The 24,707-nt window shown below is 51.1% G+C and overlaps 1 protein-coding gene across 1 annotated transcript in view; it reads right to left on the reverse strand.

Moving 5' to 3' along the window:
* Positions 1 to 441: 441 nt before the first annotated feature.
* The window catches only part of LOC142189019 (non-lysosomal glucosylceramidase-like), a gene marked incomplete at its 3' end in the record, with an annotated part of 34,182 nt that continues 9,916 nt past the window's right edge, over positions 442 to 24,707 (reverse strand). Inside the window, exons 3-7 of the mRNA XM_075262101.1 lie at positions 22,391 to 22,542; positions 9,864 to 9,970; positions 4,472 to 4,614; positions 718 to 833; positions 442 to 633 (exon numbers count right to left, since the gene is read on the reverse strand). Of these exons, the coding sequence (XP_075118202.1) occupies positions 442 to 633; positions 718 to 833; positions 4,472 to 4,614; positions 9,864 to 9,970; positions 22,391 to 22,542 (710 nt within the window). The remainder of the gene's footprint in view (positions 634 to 717; positions 834 to 4,471; positions 4,615 to 9,863; positions 9,971 to 22,390; positions 22,543 to 24,707) is intronic.

The following is a 24,707-nucleotide window of genomic DNA, read 5'->3' on the forward strand; positions in this document are numbered from 1 at the left end:
CTCCAGAGCTGCGCTCACTATTCTGCTGGTGCAGTCACTGTGTACATACATTACATTACTTATCCTGTATTATACTCCAGAGCTGCGCTCACTATTCTGCTGGTGCAGTCACTGTGTACATACATTACATTACTTATCCTGTATTATACTCCAGAGCTGCGCTCACTATTCTGCTGGGTTTTTTGTTTTTTTTTTCTATGTAGACTGTGAGCCCCTCCCCCCCATATAGAGCTCACAATGTACATTTTTCCCTATCAGTCTTTGGAATATGGGATGGAAATCCACGCAAACACGGGGAGAACATACAAACTCCTTGCAGGTGGTTTTCTGCCCTTAGCGGGATTTGAACACCAGGACTCCAGCGCTGCAAGGCTGCAGTGCTAACCACTGAGCCACCGTGTGGCCCCCATTCTGCTGGTTTTTGACTATGAGCACAGTCACCTCATGAATCATGGTGGCCGCCAGTCCATACACCACTCCTATCCAGACCTCGTCAGACTGGACGCTGGAGGTATCGATGGTGCCATCAGGTCGCATTCCGTTCACCGCGCCCATCTGACCATCTGCAAACTGCTGCACGTTTAATTCAAAGATGGTCCTTAGGGCGCTGTGCACATGAGCGGAGGGAAAAACCTGCAGGAAAGAGGGTATACAATGAGGAGCAGTCACACCCCAGAGAAGAACCCGCACCCCGATACCCCAATACCCCGCACATACCTCATACTCTCCGCACCCCAGGCCGCACGCTCGCAGAAACCACTGCCCGGCACATTGATCAGACATAACACTGTTATAGTAGGACTGATCCCCGCAGTCATAGTTATAATACTTCCCTGGGGAGAGAAACATTATTATATACAGAGAGAGACCCCAGTACTATACAGTGTCCTGAGCAGTAGTACCATCATATCGTATAGTAACAGTAAGCACAGTACTATACACAGTGTCCTGAACACTATACAATATACTGATCACTAAGTACAGTACTATACACAGTGTCCTGAGCACTATACACAGTGTCCTGAGCACTAAGTACAGTACTATACACAGTGTCCTGAGCACTATACACAGTGTACTGATCACTAAGCACAGTGTACTGATCACTAAGCACAGTACTATACAGTGTCCAGAGTACTATACAGTGTCCTGAGCAGTAGTACCATCATATCGTATAGTAACAGTAAGCACAGTACTATACACAGTGTCCTGAACACTATACAATATACTGATCACTAAGCACAGCACTATACACAGTGTACTGAGCACTATACACCGTGTACTGATCACTAAGCACAGTACTATACAGTGTCCAGAGTACTATACAATATACTGATCACTAAGCACAGCACTATACACAGTGTACTGAGCACTAGTACCATTATATTATATAGTAACACTAAGTACAGTACTATACACAGTGTACTGAGCACAGCACTATACACAGTGTCCTGAGCACTAAGTACAGTACTATAGACAGTGTACTGATCACTAAGCACAGCACTAGACACAGTGTCCTGAGCACTAGTACCATTATATTATATAGTAACACTAAGTACAGTACTATACACAGTGTACTGAGCACAGCACTATACACAGTGTCCTGAGTACTATACACAGTGTCCTGAGCACTAAGTACAGTACTATACACAGTGTCCTGAACACTATACAATATACTGATCACTAAGCACAGCACTAGACACAGTGTACTGAGCACTATACACAGTGTCCTGAGCACTAGTACCATTATATTATATAGTAACACTAAGTACAGTACTATACACAGTGTACTGAGCACAGCACTATACACAGTGTCCTGAGTACTATACACAGTGTCCTGAGCACTAAGTACAGTACTATACAATGTTCTGATCACTAAGCACAGTACTATACACAGTGTACTGATCACTAAGCACAGTACTATACACAGTGTACTGATCACTAAGCACAGCACTATACACAGTGTCCTGAGTACTATACACAGTGTACTGATCACTAAGCACAGCACTATACACAGTGTCCTGAGCACTATACACAGTGTCCTGAGCACTAAGCACAGCACTATACACAGTGTACTGATCACTAAGCACAGTACTATACAGTGTCCAGAGTACTATACAATGTACTGATCACTAAGCACAGTACTATACACAGTGTACTGATCACTAAGCACAGTACTATACAGTGTCCAGAGTACTATACAATGTACTGATCACTAAGCACAGTACTATACAGCGTCCAGAGTACTATACACAGTGTACTGATCACTAAGCACAGCACTATACACAGTATCCTGAGCACTAAGCACAGCACTATACACAGTATCCGGAGCACTAAGCACAGCACTATACACAGTGTCCTGAGCACTGTACTGAGCACAGCACTATACACAGTGTACTGATCACTAAGCGCAGCACTATACACAGTGTCCTGAGCACTAAGCACAGTGTACTGATCACTAAGCACAGCACTATACACAGTGTCCTGAGCACTATACACAGTGTCCTGAGCACTAAGCACAGCACTATACACAGTGTCCTGAGCACTAAGCACAGCACTATACACAGTGTCCTGAGCACTATACACAGTGTACTGATCACTAAGCACAGCACTATACACAGTGTCCTGAGCACTATACACAGTGTACTGATCACTAAGCACAGCACTATACACAGTGTCCTGAGCACTAAGCACAGCACTATACACAGTGTCCTGAGCACTATACACAGTGTACTGATCACTAAGCACAGCACTATACACAATGTCCTGAGCACTATACACAGTGTACTGATCACTAAGCACAGCACTATACACAGTGTCCTGAGCACTAAGCACAGTGTACTGATCACTAAGCACAGCACTATACACAGTGTCCTGAGCACTAAGCACAGCACTATACACCGTGTCCTGAGCACTATACAATGTACTGATCACTAAGCACAGTACTATACAGTGTCCAGAGTACTATACACAGTGTCCTGAGCACTAAGCACAGCACTATACACAGTGTCCTGAGCACTAAGCACAGCACTATACACCGTGTCCTGAGCACTATACAATGTACTGATCACTAAGCACAGTACTATACAGTGTCCAGAGTACTATACACAGTGTCCTGAGCACTAAGCACAGCACTATACACCGTGTCCTGAGCACTATACAATGTACTGATCACTAAGCACAGTACTATACAGTGTCCAGAGTACTATACACAGTGTCCTGAGCACTAAGCACAGTACTATACACAATGTCCTGAGCACTATACACAGTGTACTGATCACTAAGCACAGCACTATACACAGTGTCCTGAGCACTAAGCACAGCACTATACACAGTGTCCTGAGCACTATACACAGTGTACTGATCACTAAGCACAGCACTATACACAGTGTCCTGAGCACTATACACAGTGTACTGATCACTAAGCACAGCACTATACACAGTGTCCTGAGCACTATACACAGTGTACTGATCACTAAGCACAGCACTATACACAGTGTCCTGAGCACTAAGCACAGTGTACTGATCACTAAGCACAGCACTATACACAGTATCCTGAGCACTAAGCACAGCACTATACACAGTATCCTGAGCACTAAGCACAGCACTATACAGTGTCCTGAGCACTGTACTGAGCACAGCACTATACACAGTGTACTGATCACTAAGCGCAGCACTATACACAGTGTCCTGAGCACTAAGCACAGTGTACTGATCACTAAGCACAGCACTATACACAGTGTCCTGAGCACTATACACAGTGTCCTGAGCACTAAGCACAGCACTATACACAGTGTCCTGAGCACTATACACAGTGTACTGATCACTAAGCACAGCACTATACACAGTGTCCTGAGCACTAAGCACAGCACTATACACAGTGTCCTGAGCACTAAGCACAGCACTATACAGTGTCCTGAGCACTAAGCACAGTGTACTGATCACTAAGCACAGCACTATATACAGTGTCCTGAGTACTATACACAGTGTCCTGAGCACTAAGCACAGCACTATACACAGTGTCCTGAGCACTACACAATGTACTGATCACTAAGCACAATACTATACAGTGTCCAGAGTACTATACACAGTGTCCTGAGCACAGTACTATACACAGTGTCCTGAGCACTATACAGTGTACTGAGCACTAAGCACAGTACTATACACAGTGTACTGAGCACAGTACTATACAGTGTCCTGAGCACTAAGCACTATACACAGTGTACTGATCACTAAGCACAGCACTATACAGTGTCCTGAGCACTATACACAGTGTCCTGAGCATTAAGCACAGTACTATACACAGTGTACTGAGCACAGCACTATACAGTGTCCTGAGCACTATACACAGTGTCCCGAGCTGTAGACAAACTACAACCAGCAGAGTGTAAGACTACCTCCTCAGTCCTTGCAGAGTCCTAGCAGTAGGTCGGTCACTATAGAGAGTCCTCTCAGGATTATCTCCAGGACTTACCGTTCCAAAGCAGCTTCTCAAAGGCTTCCTTTCCTGTGCTGAGAATCCTGGAGAACTTGCCGAGAGCGTCGCGATCCCCAAGATGATCGGCCATGTGACACATCATAGACACGGCCGCCAGCCAGAGCCCGCCACAGTAAGCGCTGAGAGAGACGGGGCAATGTTATATGAGGGTAACCTAGGGCTCCTCCCCCCCAGAGACCCTTACACACAGGTAACCTACAGCCCCTCCCCCCAGAGACCCTTACACACAGGTAACCTACAGCCCCTCCCCCCCAGAGACCCTTACACACAGGTAACCTACAGCCCCTCCCCCCCAGAGACCCTTACACACAGGTAACCTACAGCCCCTCCCCCCGCAGAGACCCTTACACACAGGTAACCTACAGCCCCTCCCCCCAGAGACCCTTACACACAGGTAACCTACAGCCCCTCCCCCCCAGAGACCCTTACACACAGGTAACCTACAGCCCCTCCCCCCGCAGAGACCCTTACACACAGGTAACCTACAGCCCCTCCCCCCCCAGAGACCCTTACACACAGGTAACCTACAGCCCCTCCCCCCCAGAGACCCTTACACACAGGTAACCTAGGGCTCCTCCCCCCCAGAGACCCTTACACACAGGTAACCTACAGCCCCTCCCCCCAGAGACCCTTACACACAGGTAACCTACAGCCCCTCCCCCCCAGAGACCCTTACACACAGGTAACCTACAGCCCCTCCCCCCCAGAGACCCTTACACACAGGTAACCTACAGCCCCTCCCCCCCAGAGACCCTTACACACAGGTAACCTACAGCCCCTCCCCCCCCAGAGACCCTTACACACAGGTAACCTACAGCCCCTCCCCCCCCAGAGACCCTTACACACAGGTAACCTACAGCCCCTCCCCCCGCAGAGACCCTTACACACAGGTAACCTACAGCCCCTCCCCCCCAGAGACCCTTACACACAGGTAACCTACAGCCCCTCCCCCCACAGAGACCCTTACACACAGGTAACCTACAGCCCCTCCCCCCCAGAGACCCTTACACACAGGTAACCTACAGCCCCTCCCCCCCCAGAGACCCTTACACACAGGTAACCTACAGCCCCTCCCCCCACAGAGACCCTTACACACAGGTAACCTACAGCCCCTCCCCCCCAGAGACCCTTACACACAGGTAACCTACAGCCCCTCCCCCCCCAGAGACCCTTACACACAGGTAACCTACAGCCCCTCCCCCCCAGAGACCCTTACACACAGGTAACCTACAGCCCCTCCCCCCACAGAGACCCTTACACACAGGTAACCTACAGCCCCTCCCCCCCCAGAGACCCTTACACACAGGTAACCTAGGGCTCCTCCCCCCCAGAGACCCTTACACACAGGTAACCTACAGCCCCTCCCCCCCCAGAGACCCTTACACACAGGTAACCTACAGCCCCTCCCCCCAGAGACCCTTACACACAGGTAACCTACAGCCCCTCCCCCCAGAGACCCTTACACACAGGTAACCTACAGCCCCTCCCCCCCAGAGACCCTTACACACAGGTAACCTACAGCCCCTCCCCCCCCAGAGACCCTTACACACAGGTAACCTACAGCCCCTCCCCCCCAGAGACCCTTACACACAGGTAACCTACAGCCCCTCCCCCCACAGAGACCCTTACACACAGGTAACCTACAGCCCCTCCCCCCCCAGAGACCCTTACACACAGGTAACCTAGGGCTCCTCCCCCCCAGAGACCCTTACACACAGGTAACCTACAGCCCCTCCCCCCCCAGAGACCCTTACACACAGGTAACCTACAGCCCCTCCCCCCAGAGACCCTTACACACAGGTAACCTACAGCCCCTCCCCCCAGAGACCCTTACACACAGGTAACCTACAGCCCCTCCCCCCCAGAGACCCTTACACACAGGTAACCTACAGCCCCTCCCCCCGCAGAGACCCTTACACACAGGTAACCTACAGCCCCTCCCCCCGCAGAGACCCTTACACACAGGTAACCTAGGGCTCCTCCCCCCCAGAGACCCTTACACACAGGTAACCTACAGCCCCTCCCCCCCAGAGACCCTTACACACAGGTAACCTACAGCCCCTCCCCCGCAGAGACCCTTACACACAGGTAACCTACAGCCCCTCCCCCCCAGAGACCCTTACACACAGGTAACCTACAGCCCCTCCCCCCCAGAGACCCTTACACACAGGTAACCTACAGCCCCTCCCCCCAGAGACCCTTACACACAGGTAACCTACAGCCCCTCCCCCCAGAGACCCTTACACACAGGTAACCTACAGCCCCTCCCCCCAGAGACCCTTACACACAGGTAACCTACAGCCCCTCCCCCCAGAGACCCTTACACACAGGTAACCTACAGCCCCTCCCCCCAGAGACCCTTACACACAGGTAACCTAGGGCTCCTCCCCCCGCAGAGACCCTTACACACAGGTAACCTAGGCCCCTCCCCCCCAGAGACCCTTACACACAGGTAACCTAGGGCTCCTCCCCCCGCAGAGACCCTTACACACAGGTAACCTAGGCCCCTCCCCCCCAGAGACCCTTACACACAGGTAACCTACAGCCCCTCCCCCCGCAGAGACCCTTACACACAGGTAACCTACAGCCCCTCCCCCCAGAGACCCTTACACACAGGTAACCTACAGCCCCTCCCCCCAGAGACCCTTACACACAGGTAACCTACAGCCCCTCCCCCCAGAGACCCTTACACACAGGTAACCTAGGGCTCCTCCCCCCGCAGAGACCCTTACACACAGGTAACCTACAGCTCCTCCCCCCCAGAGACCCTTACACACAGGTAACCTACAGCCCCTCCCCCCGCAGAGACCCTTACACACAGGTAACCTACAGCCCCTCCCCCCGCAGAGACCCTTACACACAGGTAACCTACAGCCCCTCCCCCCCAGAGACCCTTACACACAGGTAACCTACAGCCCCTCCCCCCCAGAGACCCTTACACACAGGTAACCTACAGCCCCTCCCCCCCAGAGACCCTTACACACAGGTAACCTACAGCCCCTCCCCCCCAGAGACCCTTACACACAGGTAACCTACAGCCCCTCCCCCCCAGAGACCCTTACACACAGGTAACCTACAGCCCCTCCCCCCGCAGAGACCCTTACACACAGGTAACCTAGGGCTCCTCCCCCCCAGAGACCCTTACACACAGGTAACCTACAGCCCCTCCCCCCGCAGAGACCCTTACACACAGGTAACCTACAGCCCCTCCCCCCCAGAGACCCTTACACACAGGTAACCTAGGGCTCCTCCCCCCCAGAGACCCTTACACACAGGTAACCTACAGCCCCTCCCCCCCAGAGACCCTTACACACAGGTAACCTACAGCCCCTCCCCCCCAGAGACCCTTACACACAGGTAACCTAGGGCTCCTCCCCCCGCAGAGACCCTTACACACAGGTAACCTACAGCCCCTCCCCCCGCAGAGACCCTTACACACAGGTAACCTACAGCCCCTCCCCCCCAGAGACCCTTACACACAGGTAACCTAGGGCTCCTCCCCCCCAGAGACCCTTACACACAGGTAACCTACAGCCCCTCCCCCCGCAGAGACCCTTACACACAGGTAACCTAGGGCTCCTCCCCCCGCAGAGACCCTTACACACAGGTAACCTACAGCTCCTCCCCCCCAGAGACCCTTACACACAGGTAACCTAGGCCCCTCCCCCCCAGAGACCCTTACACACAGGTAACCTACAGCCCCTCCCCCCAGAGACCCTTACACACAGGTAACCTACAGCCCCTCCCCCCAGAGACCCTTACACACAGGTAACCTACAGCCTCTCCCCCCGCAGAGACCCTTACACACAGGTAACCTACAGCCCCTCCCCCCGCAGAGACCCTTACACACAGGTAACCTACAGCCCCTCCCCCCCAGAGACCCTTACACACAGGTAACCTACAGCCCCTCCCCCCCAGAGACCCTTACACACAGGTAACCTAGGGCTCCTCCCCCCCAGAGACCCTTACACACAGGTAACCTACAGCCCCTCCCCCCCAGAGACCCTTACACACAGGTAACCTACAGCCCCTCCCCCCGCAGAGACCCTTACACACAGGTAACCTACAGCCCCTCCCCCCGCAGAGACCCTTACACACAGGTAACCTAGGGCTCCTCCCCCCCAGAGACCCTTACACACAGGTAACCTACAGCCCCTCCCCCCCAGAGACCCTTACACACAGGTAACCTACAGCCCCTCCCCCCGCAGAGACCCTTACACACAGGTAACCTACAGCCCCTCCCCCCCAGAGACCCTTACACACAGGTAACCTACAGCTCCGCCCCCCCAGAGACCCTTATACACAGGTAACCTAGGGCTCCTCCCCCCCAGAGACCCTTACACACAGGTAACCTACAGCCCCTCCCCCCCCCAGAGACCCTTACACACAGGTAACCTAGGGCTCCTCCCCCCCCAGAGACCCTTACACACAGGTAACCTAGGCCCCTCCCCCGCAGAGACCCTTACACACAGGTAACCTACAGCCCCTCCCCCCCAGAGACCCTTACACACAGGTAACCTACAGCCCCTCCCCCCCAGAGACCCTTACACACAGGTAACCTACAGCCCCTCCCCCCAGAGACCCTTACACACAGGTAACCTACAGCCCCTCCCCCCCAGAGACCCTTACACACAGGTAACCTACAGCCCCTCCCCCCCAGAGACCCTTACACACAGGTAACCTACAGCCCCTCCCCCCCAGAGACCCTTACACACAGGTAACCTACAGCCCCTCCCCCCGCAGAGACCCTTACACACAGGTAACCTACAGCCCCTCCCCCCCAGAGACCCTTACACACAGGTAACCTACAGCCCCTCCCCCCCAGAGACCCTTACACACAGGTAACCTACAGACCCTCCCCCCAGAGACCCTTACACACAGGTAACCTACAGCCCCTCCCCCGCAGAGACCCTTACACACAGGTAACCTACAGCCCCTCCCCCCAGAGACCCTTACACACAGGTAACCTACAGCCCCTCCCCCCGCAGAGACCCTTACACACAGGTAACCTAGGGCTCCTCCCCCCCAGAGACCCTTACACACAGGTAACCTACAGCCCCTCCCCCCCAGAGACCCTTACACACAGGTAACCTACAGCCCCTCCCCCCCAGAGACCCTTACACACAGGTAACCTACAGACCCTCCCCCCAGAGACCCTTACACACAGGTAACCTACAGCCCCTCCCCCCGCAGAGACCCTTACACACAGGTAACCTAGGGCTCCTCCCCCCCAGAGACCCTTACACACAGGTAACCTACAGACCCTCCCCCCAGAGACCCTTACACACAGGTAACCTACAGCCCCTCCCCCCCCAGAGACCCTTACACACAGGTAACCTAGGCCCCTCCCCCACAGGTAGGTACTCACCTTGGTCCTGTCATCACCCAACCATCATACGTCTGATCAGCGAACCCAGAGTTTTCTATCAGGCCATCGCCGTCTAGATCAAACCTCAACGCAGACTCCATGACAGCCTGAGAAGGAATCACAATGATAGCACCTGGTCACATGTCAGGTAGGAGGAGCTCTGGGTCATGTGGTATTTATCCGGTCACATGTGTCAGGTAGGAGGAGCTCTGGGTCATGTGGTATTTATCTGGTCACATGTCAGGTAGGAGGAGCTCTAGGTCATGTGGTATTTATCTGGCCACATGTCAGGTAGGAGGAGCTCTAGGTCATGTGGTATTTATCCGGTCACATGTCTCAGGTAGGAGGAGCTCTGGGTCATGTGGTATTTATCTGGTCACATGTCTGTCAGGTAGGAGGAGCTCTGGGTCATGTGGTATTTATCCGGTCACATGTGTCAGGTAGGAGGAGCTCTGGGTCATGTGGTATTTATCCGGTCACATGTGTCAGGTAGGAGGAGCTCTGGGTCATGTGGTATTTATCTGGTCACATGTCTCAGGTAGGAGGAGCTCTGGGTCATGTGGTATTTATCTGGTCACATGTCTCAGGTAGGAGGAGCTCTGGGTCATGTGGTATTTATCTGGTCACATGTCTGTTATGTAGGAGGAGCTCTGGGTCATGTGATATTTATCTGGTCACATGTCTGTCAGGTAGGAGGAGCTCTGGGTCATGTGGTATTTATCTGGTCACATGTCAGGTAGGAGGAGCTCTGGGTCATGTGGTATTTATCCGGTCACATGTGTCAGGTAGGAGGAGCTCTGGGTCATGTGGTATTTATCCGGTCACATGTCTCAGGTAGGAGGAGCTCTGGGTCATGTGGTATTTATCTGGTCACATGTCTCAGGTAGGAGGAGCTCTGGGTCATGTGGTATTTATCTGGTCACATGTCTCAGGTAGGAGGAGCTCTGGGTCATGTGGTATTTATCTGGTCACATGTCTCAGGTAGGAGGAGCTCTGGGTCATGTGGTATTTATCTGGTCACATGTCTCAGGTAGGAGGAGCTCTGGGTCATGTGGTATTTATCTGGTCACATGTCTCAGGTAGGAGGAGCTCTGGGTCATGTGGTATTTATCTGGTCACATGTCTGTCAGGTAGGAGGAGCTCTGGGTCATGTGGTATTTATCTGGTCACATGTCTCAGGTAGGAGGAGCTCTGGGTCATGTGGTATTTATCTGGTCACATGTGTCAGGTAGGAGGAGCTCTGGGTCATGTGGTATTTATCTGGTCACATGTCTGTTAGGTAGGAGGAGCTCTGGGTCATGTGGTATTTATCTGGTCACATGTCAGGTAGGAGGAGCTCTGGGTCATGTGGTATTTATCCGGTCACATGTCTCAGGTAGGAGGAGCTCTGGGTCATGTGGTATTTATCTGGTCACATGTCTGTTAGGTAGGAGGAGCTCTGGGTCATGTGGTATTTATCTGGTCACATGTCTCAGGTAGGAGGAGCTCTGGGTCATGTGGTATTTATCTGGTCACATGTGTCAGGTAGGAGGAGCTCTGGGTCATGTGGTATTTATCTGGTCACATGTCTGTTAGGTAGGAGGAGCTCTGGGTCATGCGGTATTTATCCGGTCACATGTGTCAGGTAGGAGGAGCTCTGGGTCATGTGGTATTTATCCGGTCACATGTGTCAGGTAGGAGGAGCTCTGGGTCATGTGGTATTTATCTGGTCACATGTCAGGTAGGAGGAGCTCTGGGTCATGTGGTATTTATCCGGTCACATGTCTCAGGTAGGAGGAGCTCTGGGTCATGTGGTATTTATCCGGTCACATGTGTCAGGTAGGAGGAGCTCTGGGTTATGTGGTATTTATCTGGTCACATGTCTCAGGTAGGAGGAGCTCTGGGTCATGTGGTATTTATCTGGTCACATGTCTGTTATGTAGGAGGAGCTCTGGGTCATGTGGTATTTATCTGGTCACATGTCTCAGGTAGGAGGAGCTCTGGGTCATGTGGTATTTATCTGGTCACATGTCAGGTAGGAGGAGCTCTGGGTCATGTGGTATTTATCTGGTCACATGTCTGTTAGGTAGGAGGAGCTCTGGGTCATGTGGTATTTATCCGGTCACATGTCTCAGGTAGGAGGAGCTCTGGGTCATGTGGTATTTATCTGGTCACATGTCAGGTAGGAGGAGCTCTGGGTCATGTGGTATTTATCTGGTCACATGTCTCAGGTAGGAGGAGCTCTGGGTCATGTGGTATTTATCTGGTCACATGTCTCAGGTAGGAGGAGCTCTGGGTCATGTGGTATTTATCCGGTCACATGTCTCAGGTAGGAGGAGCTCTGGGTCATGTGGTATTTATCTGGTCACATGTCTGTTAGGTAGGAGGAGCTCTGGGTCATGTGGTATTTATCTGGTCACATGTCTCAGGTAGGAGGAGCTCTGGGTCATGTGGTATTTATCTGGTCACATGTCAGGTAGGAGGAGCTCTGGGTCATGTGGTATTTATCTGGTCACATGTCTCAGGTAGGAGGAGCTCTGGGTCATGTGGTATTTATCCGGTCACATGTCTGTCAGGTAGGAGGAGCTCTGGGTCATGTGGTATTTATCTGGTCACATGTCTCAGGTAGGAGGAGCTATGGGTCATGTGGTATTTATCCGGTCACATGTGTCAGGTAGGAGGAGCTCTGGGTCATGTGGTATTTATCCGGTCACATGTCAGGTAGGAGGAGCTCTGGGTCATGTGATATTTATCCGGTCACATGTCTCAGGTAGGAGGAGCTCTGGGTCATGTGTTATTTATCTGGTCACATGTCTGTCAGGTAGGAGGAGCTCTGGGTCATGTGGTATTTATCCGGTCACATGTCTGTCAGGTAGGAGGAGCTCTGGGTCATGTGGTATTTATCTGGTCACATGTCTCAGGTAGGAGGAGCTCTGGGTCATGTGGTATTTATCTGGTCACATGTCTGTCAGGTAGGAGGAGCTCTGGGTCATGTGGTATTTATCGGGTCACATGTCTGTCAGGTAGGAGGAGCTCTGGGTCATGTGGTATTTATCTGGTCACATGTGTCAGGTAGGAGGAGCTCTGGGTCATGTGGTATTTATCTGGTCACATGTCTCAGGTAGGAGGAGCTCTGGGTCATGTGGTATTTATCTGGTCACATGTCTCAGGTAGGAGGAGCTCTGGGTCATGTGGTATTTATCTGGTCACATGTCTCAGGTAGGAGGAGCTCTGGGTCATGTGGTATTTATCTGGTCACATGTCTGTCAGGTAGGAGGAGCTCTGGGTCATGTGGTATTTATCTGGTCACATGTCTCAGGTAGGAGGAGCTCTGGGTCATGTGGTATTTATCTGGTCACATGTGTCAGGTAGGAGGAGCTCTGGGTCATGTGGTATTTATCTGGTCACATGTCTGTTAGGTAGGAGGAGCTCTGGGTCATGTGGTATTTATCTGGTCACATGTCAGGTAGGAGGAGCTCTGGGTCATGTGGTATTTATCCGGTCACATGTCTCAGGTAGGAGGAGCTCTGGGTCATGTGGTATTTATCTGGTCACATGTCTGTTAGGTAGGAGGAGCTCTGGGTCATGTGGTATTTATCTGGTCACATGTCTCAGGTAGGAGGAGCTCTGGGTCATGTGGTATTTATCTGGTCACATGTGTCAGGTAGGAGGAGCTCTGGGTCATGTGGTATTTATCTGGTCACATGTCTGTTAGGTAGGAGGAGCTCTGGGTCATGCGGTATTTATCCGGTCACATGTGTCAGGTAGGAGGAGCTCTGGGTCATGTGGTATTTATCCGGTCACATGTGTCAGGTAGGAGGAGCTCTGGGTCATGTGGTATTTATCTGGTCACATGTCAGGTAGGAGGAGCTCTGGGTCATGTGGTATTTATCCGGTCACATGTCTCAGGTAGGAGGAGCTCTGGGTCATGTGGTATTTATCCGGTCACATGTGTCAGGTAGGAGGAGCTCTGGGTTATGTGGTATTTATCTGGTCACATGTCTCAGGTAGGAGGAGCTCTGGGTCATGTGGTATTTATCTGGTCACATGTCTGTTATGTAGGAGGAGCTCTGGGTCATGTGGTATTTATCTGGTCACATGTCTCAGGTAGGAGGAGCTCTGGGTCATGTGGTATTTATCTGGTCACATGTCAGGTAGGAGGAGCTCTGGGTCATGTGGTATTTATCTGGTCACATGTCTGTTAGGTAGGAGGAGCTCTGGGTCATGTGGTATTTATCCGGTCACATGTCTCAGGTAGGAGGAGCTCTGGGTCATGTGGTATTTATCTGGTCACATGTCTGTCAAGTAGGAGGAGCTCTGGGTCATGTGGTATTTATCCGGTCACATGTCTCAGGTAGGAGGAGCTCTGGGTCATGTGGTATTTATCTGGTCACATGTCTCAGGTAGGAGGAGCTCTGGGTCATGTGGTATTTATCTGGTCACATGTCTCAGGTAGGAGGAGCTCTGGGTCATGTGGTATTTATCCGGTCACATGTCTCAGGTAGGAGGAGCTCTGGGTCATGTGGTATTTATCTGGTCACATGTCTGTTAGGTAGGAGGAGCTCTGGGTCATGTGGTATTTATCTGGTCACATGTCTCAGGTAGGAGGAGCTCTGGGTCATGTGGTATTTATCTGGTCACATGTCAGGTAGGAGGAGCTCTGGGTCATGTGGTATTTATCTGGTCACATGTCTCAGGTAGGAGGAGCTCTGGGTCATGTGGTATTTATCCGGTCACATGTCTGTCAGGTAGGAGGAGCTCTGGGTCATGTGGTATTTATCTGGTCACATGTCTCAGGTAGGAGGAGCTCTGGGTCATGTGGTATTTATCTGGTCACATGTCAGGTAGGAGGAGCTCTGGGTCATGTGGTATTTATCTGGTCACATGTCTCAGGTAGGAGGAGCTCTGGGTCATGTGGTATTTATCCGGTCACATGTCTGTCAGGTAGGAGGAGCTCTGGGTCATGTGGTATTTATCTGGTCACATGTCTCAGGTAGGAGGAGCTATGGGTCATGTGGTATTTATCCGGTCACATGTGTCAGGTAGGAGGAGCTCTGGGTCATGTGGTATTTATCCGGTCACATGTCAGGTAGGAGGAGCTCTGGGTCATGTGATATTTATCCGGTCACATGTCTCAGGTAGGAGGAGCTCTGGGTCATGTGTTATTTATCTGGTCACATGTCTGTCAGGTAGGAGGAGCTCTGGGTCATGTGGTATTTATCCGGTCACATGTCTGTCAGGTAGGAGGAGCTCTGGGTCATGTGGTATTTATCTGGTCACATGTCTCAGGTAGGAGGAGCTCTGGGTCATGTGGTATTTATCTGGTCACATGTCTGTCAGGTAGGAGGAGCTCTGGGTCATGTGGTATTTATCGGGTCACATGTCTGTCAGGTAGGAGGAGCTCTGGGTCATGTGGTATTTATCTGGTCACATGTGTCAGGTAGGAGGAGCTCTGGGTCATGTGGTATTTATCTGGTCACATGTCTCTCAGGTAGGAGGAGCTCTGGGTCATGTGGTATTTATCCGGTCACATGTCTCAGGTAGGAGGAGCTCTGGGTCATGTGATATTTATCTGGTCACATGTGTCAGGTAGGAGGAGCTCTGGGTCATGTGGTATTTATCCGGTCACATGTCTCAGGTAGGAGGAGCTCTGGGTCATGTGGTATTTATCTGGTCACATGTCTCAGGTAGGAGGAGCTCTGGGTCATGTGGTATTTATCCGGTCACATGTCTCAGGTAGGAGGAGCTCTGGGTCATGTGGTATTTATCTGGTCACATGTCAGGTAGGAGGAGCTCTGGGTCATGTGGTATTTATCTGGTCACATGTCTCAGGTAGGAGGAGCTCTGGGTCATGTGGTATTTATCTGGTCACATGTCAGGTAGGAGGAGCTCTGGGTCATGTGGTATTTATCTGGTCACATGTGTTAGGTAGGAGGAGCTCTGGGTCATGTGGTATTTATCTGGTCACATGTCAGGTAGGAGGAGCTCTGGGTCATGTGGTATTTATCCGGTCACATGTCTCAGGTAGGAGGAGCTCTGGGTCATGTGATATTTATCCGGTCACATGTCTCAGGTAGGAGGAGCTCTGGGTCATGTGGTATTTATCCGGTCACATGTGTCAGGTAGGAGGAGCTCTGGGTCATGTGGTATTTATCTGGTCACATGTCAGGTAGGAGGAGCTCTGGGTCATGTGGTATTTATCTGGTCACATGTCTCAGGTAGGAGGAGCTCTGGGTCATGTGGTATTTATCCGGTCACATGTCTGTCAGGTAGGAGGAGCTCTGGGTCATGTGAAATTTATCTGGTCACATGTCTCAGGTAGGAGGAGCTCTGGGTCATGTGGTATTTATCGGTCACATGTGTCAGGTAGGAGGAGTTCTGGGTCATGTGGTATTTATCTGGTCACATGTCTCAGGTAGGAGGAGCTCTGGGTCATGTGGTATTTATCCGGTCACATGTCTCAGGTAGGAGGAGCTCTGGGTCATGTGATATTTATCCGGTCACATGTCTCAGGTAGGAGGAGCTCTGGGTCATGTGGTATTTATCCGGTCACATGTGTCAGGTAGGAGGAGCTCTGGGTCATGTGGTATTTATCTGGTCACATGTCAGGTAGGAGGAGCTCTGGGTCATGTGGTATTTATCTGGTCACATGTCTCAGGTAGGAGGAGCTCTGGGTCATGTGGTATTTATCCGGTCACATGTCTGTCAGGTAGGAGGAGCTCTGGGTCATGTGGTATTTATCTGGTCACATGTCTCAGGGAGGAGGAGCTCTGGGTCATGTGGTATTTATCCGGTCACATGTCTGTTAGGTAGGAGGAGCTCTGGGTCATGTGATATTTATCTGGTCACATGTCTGTTAGGTAGGAGGAGCTCTGGGTCATGTGGTATTTATCTGGTCACATGTGTCAGGTAGGAGGAGCTCTGGGTCATGTGGTATTTATCTGGTCACATGTCTCAGGTAGGAGGAGCTCTGGGTCATGTGGTATTGATCTGGTCACATGTCTCAGGTAGGAGGAGCTCTGGGTCATGTGGTATTTATCTGGTCACATGTGTCAGGTAGGAGGAGCTCTGGGTCATGTGGTATTTATCTGGTCACATGTCAGGTAGGAGGAGCTCTGGGTCATGTGGTATTTATCTGGTCATATGTCAGGTAGGAGGAGCTCTGGGTCATGTGGTATTTATCTGGTCATATGTCAGGTAGGAGGAGCTCTGGGTCATGTGGTATTTATCTGGTCATATGTCAGGTAGGAGGAGCTCTGGGTCATGTGGTATTTATCCGGTCACGTGTCAGGTAGGAGGAGCTCTGGGTCATGTGGTATTTATCTGGTCACATGTCAGGTAGGAGGAGCTCTGGGTCATGTGGTATTTATCTGGTCACATGTCTCAGGTAGGAGGAGCTCTGGGTCATGTGGTATTGATCTGGTCACATGTCTCAGGTAGGAGGAGCTCTGGGTCATGTGGTATTTATCTGGTCACATGTGTCAGGTAGGAGGAGCTCTGGGTCATGTGGTATTTATCTGGTCACATGTCAGGTAGGAGGAGCTCTGGGTCATGTGGTATTTATCTGGTCACATGTCTCAGATAGGAGGAGCTCTGGGTCATGTGGTATTTATCTGGTCACATGTCTCAGGTAGGAGGAGCTCTGGGTCATGTGGTATTTATCTGGTCACATGTCTCAGGTAGGAGGAGCTCTGGGTCATGCGATATTTATCTGGTCACATGTGTCAGGTAGGAGGAGCTCTGGGTCATGCGATATTTATCTGGTCACATGTGTCAGGTAGGAGGAGCTCTGGGTCATGCGGTATTTATCTGGTCACATGTCTGTCAGGTAGGAGGAGCTCTGGGTCATGTGGTATTTATCCGGTCACATGTCTGTCAGGTAGGAGGAGCTCTGGGTTATGTGGTATTTATCTGGTCACATGTGTCAGGTAGGAGGAGCTCTGGGTCATGTGGTATTTATCTGGTCACATGTCAGGTAGGAGGAGCTCTGGGTCATGTGGTATTTATCTGGTCATATGTCAGGTAGGAGGAGCTCTGGGTCATGTGGTATTTATCTGGTCACATGTCAGGTAGGAGGAGCTCTGGGTCATGTGGTATTTATCTGGTCACATGTCAGGTAGGAGGAGCTCTGGGTCATGTGGTATTTATCCGGTCACATGTCTCAGGTAGGAGGAGCTCTGGGTCATGTGGTATTTATCCGGTCACATGTGTCAGGTAGGAGGAGCTCTGGGTCATGTGGTATTTATCCGGTCACATGTGTCAGGTAGGAGGAGCTCTGGGTCATGTGGTATTTATCCGGTCACATGTGTCAGGTAGGAGGAGCTCTGGGTCATGTGGTATTTATCCGGTCACATGTCTCAGGTAGGAGGAGCTCTGGGTCATGTGGTATTTATCTGGTCACATGTCTCAGGTAGGAGGAGCTCTGGGTCATGTGATATTTATCTGGTCACATGTCTCAGGTAGGAGGAGCTCTGGGTCATGTGGTATTTATCCGGTCACATGTGTCAGGTAGGAGGAGCTCTGGGTCATGTGGTATTTATCTGGTCACATGTCTCAGGTAGGAGGAGCTCTGGGTCATGTGGTATTTATCCGGTCACATGTCTGTCAGGTAGGAGGAGCTCTGGGTCATGTGGTATTTATCCGGTCACATGTGTCAGGTAGGAGGAGCTCTGGGTCATGTGGTATTTATCCGGTCATGTGGTATTTATCGGTCACATGTGTCAGGTAGGAGGAGCTCTGGGTCATGTGGTATTTATCCGGTCACATGTCTCAGGTAGGAGGAGCTCTGGGTCATGTGGTATTTATCTGGTCACATGTCTGTCAGGTAGGAGGAGCTCTGGGTCATGTGGTATTTATTCGGTCACATGTCTCAGGTAGGAGGAGCTCTGGGTCATGTGGTATTTATCCGGTCACATGTCTCAGGTAGGAGGAGCTCTGGGTCATGTGTTATTTATCTGGTCACATGTCTGTCAGGTAGGAGGAGCTCTGGGTCATGTGGTATTTATCCGGTCACATGTTTTAGGTAGGAGGAGCTCTGGGTCATGTGGTATTTATCTGGTCACATGTCTGTTAGGTAGGAGGAGCTCTGGGTCATGTGGTATTTATCTGGTCACATGTCTCAGGTAGGAGGAGCTCTGGGTCATGTGATATTTATCTGGTCACATGTCTGTTAGGTAGGAGGAGCTCTGGGTCATGTGGTATTTATCGGTCACATGTGTCAGGTAGGAGGAGCTCTGGGTCATGTGGTATTTATCGGTCACATGTGTCAGGTAGGAGAAGCTCTGGGTCATGTGATATTTATCTGGTCACATGTCTGTCAGGTAGGAGGAGCTCTGGGTCATGTGGTATTTATCGGTCACATGTGTCAGGTAGGAGGAGCTCTGGGTCATGTGATATTTATCTGGTCACATGTCTCAGGTAGGAGGAGCTCTGGGTCATGTGGTATTTATCTGGTCACATGTCTGTCAGGTAGGAGGAGCTCTGGGTCATGTGGTATTTATCTGGTCACATGTCTCAGGTAGGAGGAGCTCTGGGTCATGTGGTATTTATCTGGTCACATGTCTGTTAGGTAGGAGGAGCTCTGGGTCATGTGGTATTTATCTGGTCACATGTCTCAGGTAGGAGGAGCTCTGGGTCATGTGGTATTGATCTGGTCACATGTCTCAGGTAGGAGGAGCTCTGGGTCATGTGGTATTTATCTGGTCACATGTCTCAGGTAGGAGGAGCTCTGGGTCATGTGGTATTTATCCGGTCACATGTCTGTCAAGTAGGAGGAGCTCTGGGTCATGTGGTATTTATCCGGTCACATGTCTCAGGTAGGAGGAGCTCTGGGTCATGTGGTATTTATCCGGTCATGTGGTATTTATCGGTCACATGTGTCAGGTAGGAGGAGCTCTGGGTCATGTGGTATTTATCCGGTCACATGTCTCAGGTAGGAGGAGCTCTGGGTCATGTGGTATTTATCCGGTCACATGTCTCAGGTAGTAGGAGCTCTGGGTCATGTGGTATTTATCTGGTCACATGTCTGTCAGGTAGGAGGAGCTCTGGGTCATGTGATATTTATCTGGTCACATGTGTCAGGTAGGAGGAGCTCTGGGTCATGTGGTATTTATCCGGTCACATGTCTCAGGTAGGAGGAGCTCTGGGTCATGTGGTATTTATCCGGTCACATGTCTCAGGTAGGAGGAGCTCTGGGTCATGTGGTATTTATCCGGTCACATGTCTCAGGTAGTAGGAGCTCTGGGTCATGTGGTATTTATCTGGTCACATGTCTGTCAGGTAGGAGGAGCTCTGGGTCATGTGGTATTTATCTGGTCACATGTCTGTCAGGTAGGAGGAGCTCTGGGTCATGTGGTATTTATCCGGTCACATGTCTCAGGTAGGAGGAGCTCTGGGTCATGTGGTATTTATCCGGTCACATGTCTCAGGTAGGAGGAGCTCTGGGTCATGTGGTATTTATCTGGTCACATGTCTGTTAGGTAGGAGGAGCTCTGGGTCATGTGGTATTTATCTGGTCACATGTCTCAGGTAGGAGGAGCTCTGGGTCATGTGGTATTTATCTGGTCACATGTCTCAAGTAGGAGGAGCTCTGGGTCATGTGGTATTTATCGGTCACATGTGTCAGGTAGGAGAAGCTCTGGGTCATGTGATATTTATCTGGTCACATGTCTGTCAGGTAGGAGGAGCTTTGGGTCATGTGATATTTATCTGGTCACATGTCTCAGGTAGGAGGAGCTCTGGGTCATGTGGTATTTATCTGGTCACATGTGTCAGGTAGGAGGAGCTCTGGGTCATGTGGTATTTATCTGGTCACATGTGTCAGGTAGGAGGAGCTCTGGGTCATGTGGTATTTATCTGGTCACATGTGTCAGGTAGGAGGAGCTCTGGGTCATGTGATATTTATCTGGTCACATGTGTCAGGTAGGAGGAGCTCTGGGTCATGTGATATTTATCTGGTCACATGTCTCAGGTAGGAGGAGCTCTGGGTCATGTGGTATTTATCTGGTCACATGTCTGTCAGGTAGGAGGAGCTCTGGGTCGTGGTATTTATCTGGTCACATGTCTCAGGTAGGAGGAGCTCTGGGTCATGTGGTATTTATCTGGTCACATGTCTGTCAGGTAGGAGGAGCTCTGGGTCATGTGGTATTTATCTGGTCACATGTCTCTGGTAGGAGGAGCTCTGGGTCATGTGGTATTTATCCGGTCACATGTCTCAGGTAGGAGGAGCTCTGGGTCATGTGGTATTGATCTGGTCACATGTCTCAGGTAGGAGGAGCTCTGGGTCATGTGGTATTTATCTGGTCACATGTCTCAGGTAGGAGGAGCTCTGGGTCATGTGGTATTTATCTGGTCACATGTCTCAGGTAGGAGGAGCTCTGGGTCATGTGATATTTATCTGGTCACATGTCTGTCAGGTAGGAGGAGCTCTGGGTCATGTGGTATTTATCTGGTCACATGTCTGTTAGGTAGGAGGAGCTCTGGGTCATGTGGTATTTATCGGGTCACATGTCCGTCAGGTAGGAGGAGCTCTGGGTCATGTGGTATTTATCTGGTCACATGTCTGTCAGGTAGGAGGAGCTCTGGGTCATGTGTTATTTATCTGGTCACATGTCTCAGGTAGGAGGAGCTCTGGGTCATGTGGTATTTATCTGGTCACATGTGTCAGGTAGGAGGAGCTCTGGGTCATGTGATATTTAACTGGTCACATGTCTGTCAGGTAGGAGGAGCTCTGGGTCATGTGGTATTTATCTGGTCACATGTCTCAGGTAGGAGGAGCTCTGGGTCATGTGATATTTATCTGGTCACATGTCTCAGGTAGGAGGAGCTCTGGGTCATGTGGTATTTATCTGGTCACATGTCTAAGGTAGGAGGAGCTCTGGGTTATGTGGTATTTATCGGGTCACATGTCCGTCAGGTAGGAGGAGCTCTGGGTCATGTGATATTTATCTGGTCACATGTCTGTTAGGTAGGAGGAGCTCTGGGTCATGTGGTATTTATCCGGTCACATGTCTCAGGTAGGAGGAGCTCTGGGTCATGTGGTATTTATCCGGTCACATGTCTCAGGTAGGAGGAGCTCTGGGTCATGTGATATTTATCTGGTCACATGTCTGTCAGGTAAGAGGAGCTCTGGGTCATGTGTTATTTATCTGATCACATGTCTGTTATGTAGGAGGAGCTCTGGGTCATGTAATATTTATCTGGTCACATGTCAGGTAGGAGGAGCTCTGGGTTATGTGGTATTTATCTGGTCACATGTCTCTCAGGTAGGAGGAGCTCTGGGTCATGTGGTATTTATCTGGTCACATGTCTCAGGTAGGAGGAGCTCTGGGTCATGTGATATTTATCTGGTCACATGTCTGTTAGGTAGGAGGAGCTCTGGGTCATGTGGTATTTATCGGGTCACATGTCCGTCAGGTAGGAGGAGCTCTGGGTCATGTGGTATTTATCGGGTCACATGTCCGTCAGGTAGGAGGAGCTCTGGGTCATGTGGTATTTATCTGGTCACATGTCTGTCAGGTAGGAGGAGCTCTGGGTCAGCTGATATTTACCTGACATACTGGCCACATGTCTCTTAGGTAGGAGGAGCTCTTGGTCATGTGATAGTCTCTATAGACCTGCAGCACAAACTTGAGGTTGAGGTCCTTCCAATCAGCAGTGTCATGGATGAGATAGGCATTGACCTTCTGCCAAGGTTCATCATCTAAGAAGTAAATCAGAAGATGGAATGGACGAAACCTTAGTAAGCTCAGATGATGGGAGAAGCCGGAGCTGCCGCCTCCAGAGGAGGAGAAGGAGGTGGTGGAGGAGGAGAAGGAAGAGGAGGTGGAGGAGGAGAAGGAAGAGGAGGTGGAGGAGGAGAAGGAAGAGGTGGTGGAGGAGGAGAAGGAAGAGGAGATGGAGGAGAAGGAAGAGGAGATGGAGGAGGTGGAGGAGAAGGAGGTGGTGGAGGAGGAGAAGGAAGAGGAGGTGGAGGAGGAGAAGGAAGAGGAGAAGGAGGAGAAGGAAGAGGAGGTGGAGGAGAAGGAAGAGGAGAAGGAAGAGGAGAAGGAAGAGGAGAAGGAAGAGGAGAAGGAGGAGAAGGAAGAGGAGGTGGAGGAGAAGGAAGAGGAGGTGGAGGAGAAGGAAGAGGTGGTGGAGGAGAAGGAGGTGGTGGAGGAGAAGGAGGTGGTGGAGGAGAAGGAGGTGGTGGAGGAGGAGAAGGAAGAGGAGGTGGAGGAGGAGAAGGAAGAGGAGAAGGAGGAGAAGGAAGAGGAGGTGGAGGAGAAGGAAGAGGAGAAGGAAGAGGAGAAGGAAGAGGAGAAGGAAGAGGAGAAGGAAGAGGAGAAGGAGGAGAAGGAAGAGGAGGTGGAGGAGAAGGAAGAGGAGGTGGAGGAGAAGGAGGAGGTGGAGGAGGAGAAGGAGGTGGTGGAGGAGGAGAAGGAAGAGGAGGTGGAGGAGAAGGAAGAGGAGATGGAGGAGGTGGAGGAGAAGGAAGAGGAGGTGGAGGAGAAGGAAGAGGAGGTGGAGGAGAAGGAGGTGGGGGGGAAGGAGGAGAAGGAGGTGGGGGGGAAGGAGGAGAAGGAAGAGGAGAAGGAGGAGAAGGAAGAGGAGAAGGAGGAGAAGGAAGAGGAGAAGGAGGAGAAGGAAGAGGAGAAGGAGGAGAAGGAAGAGGAGAAGGAAGAGGAGAAGGAAGAGGAGGTGGAGGAGAAGGAAGAGGAGGTGGAGGAGAAGGAGGTGGAGGGGAAGGAGGAGAAGGAGGGGAAGGAGGAGAAGGAGGAGGTGGAGATGTAGGAGGAGAAGAAGGAGGTGGTGTAGGAGGAGGAGGAGGAGGGGAAGAAGGTGGAGGAGGAGGAGCAGGAGAAGGAGGAGGAGACGGAGGAGGAGGAGATGTAGGAGGAGAAGAAGGAGGTGGTGTAGGAGGAGGAGGAGGAGGGGAAGAAGGTGGAGGAGGAGGAGCAGGAGAAGGAGGAGGAGACGGAGGAGGAGAAGATGTAGGAGGAGAAGAAGGTGGTGGTGTAGGAGGAGGAGGAGGAGGGGAAGAAGGTGGAGGAGGAGGAGCAGGAGGAGGAGGAGATGTAGGAGGAGAAGAAGGAGGAGGAAGAGAAGGAACATCCCAAAGGGGGGGCAACTATTATATCTGAGTTTCAGGGGGATGTATACATGTGAGAAAGGGGTACCAAGTGGATGATACAGATACAGCAGCATGGCCAGCCGTATACCTATAGAATGTTATATACCTCTCCTAGAGAGGCGGAGCCTATAGAAATAACTCCATATATAGCACATAAAGAAGAGAAACAAGTAAATAGGGCGTGTCACGGGATGGTTAGAGTCTATACTATAGGCCATGTGTAATATATATTTCATGTGGAATGTATTCTCTAACCTGTTATATACATCAATGTGTAGTTGGCTGATTCGGGTCTAGTGTGTTAGCACATTGTATGCAAATCCCTCTAACTAGTGAGGACAATGGGTGGAGATAATCTGATCAGTGTCTCCAAGAAGATGTTGGACGGTGCATTGTCCATAGTAGACAGGGAGTCTGCTCTCCTTGGTATAGGTGAGGGGGGAAGGATCTGTGACTCAGCCCTTCTCACCCACAGATATAGGTGTAACAGTCTTAGTATATAGTATATAGCTAGCAGTTAGTATGTGTTAGCCGGCCTGTGCACAGCTCTGTAGAGAGCCAGGATTTAGTTACAGGACCAAGGAGCCAAAGCTATCATTGGATTGTGACTTCTGTGGACTTATTGTTATTACGGTTGATGTGACCGCCGCCGGCTACTAACTTTGTGGATTACAATAAATTGCTGTTGTCTCCCGACCTCTTGCGTCCGTGTTGATTCAAAAGACCATCCGGAGGAAGACGTATACCTTTGCTCC

This window comes from Leptodactylus fuscus, unplaced genomic scaffold, assembly GCF_031893055.1.
Source record: "Leptodactylus fuscus isolate aLepFus1 unplaced genomic scaffold, aLepFus1.hap2 HAP2_SCAFFOLD_955, whole genome shotgun sequence".
Taxonomy (NCBI): domain Eukaryota; kingdom Metazoa; phylum Chordata; class Amphibia; order Anura; family Leptodactylidae; genus Leptodactylus; species Leptodactylus fuscus.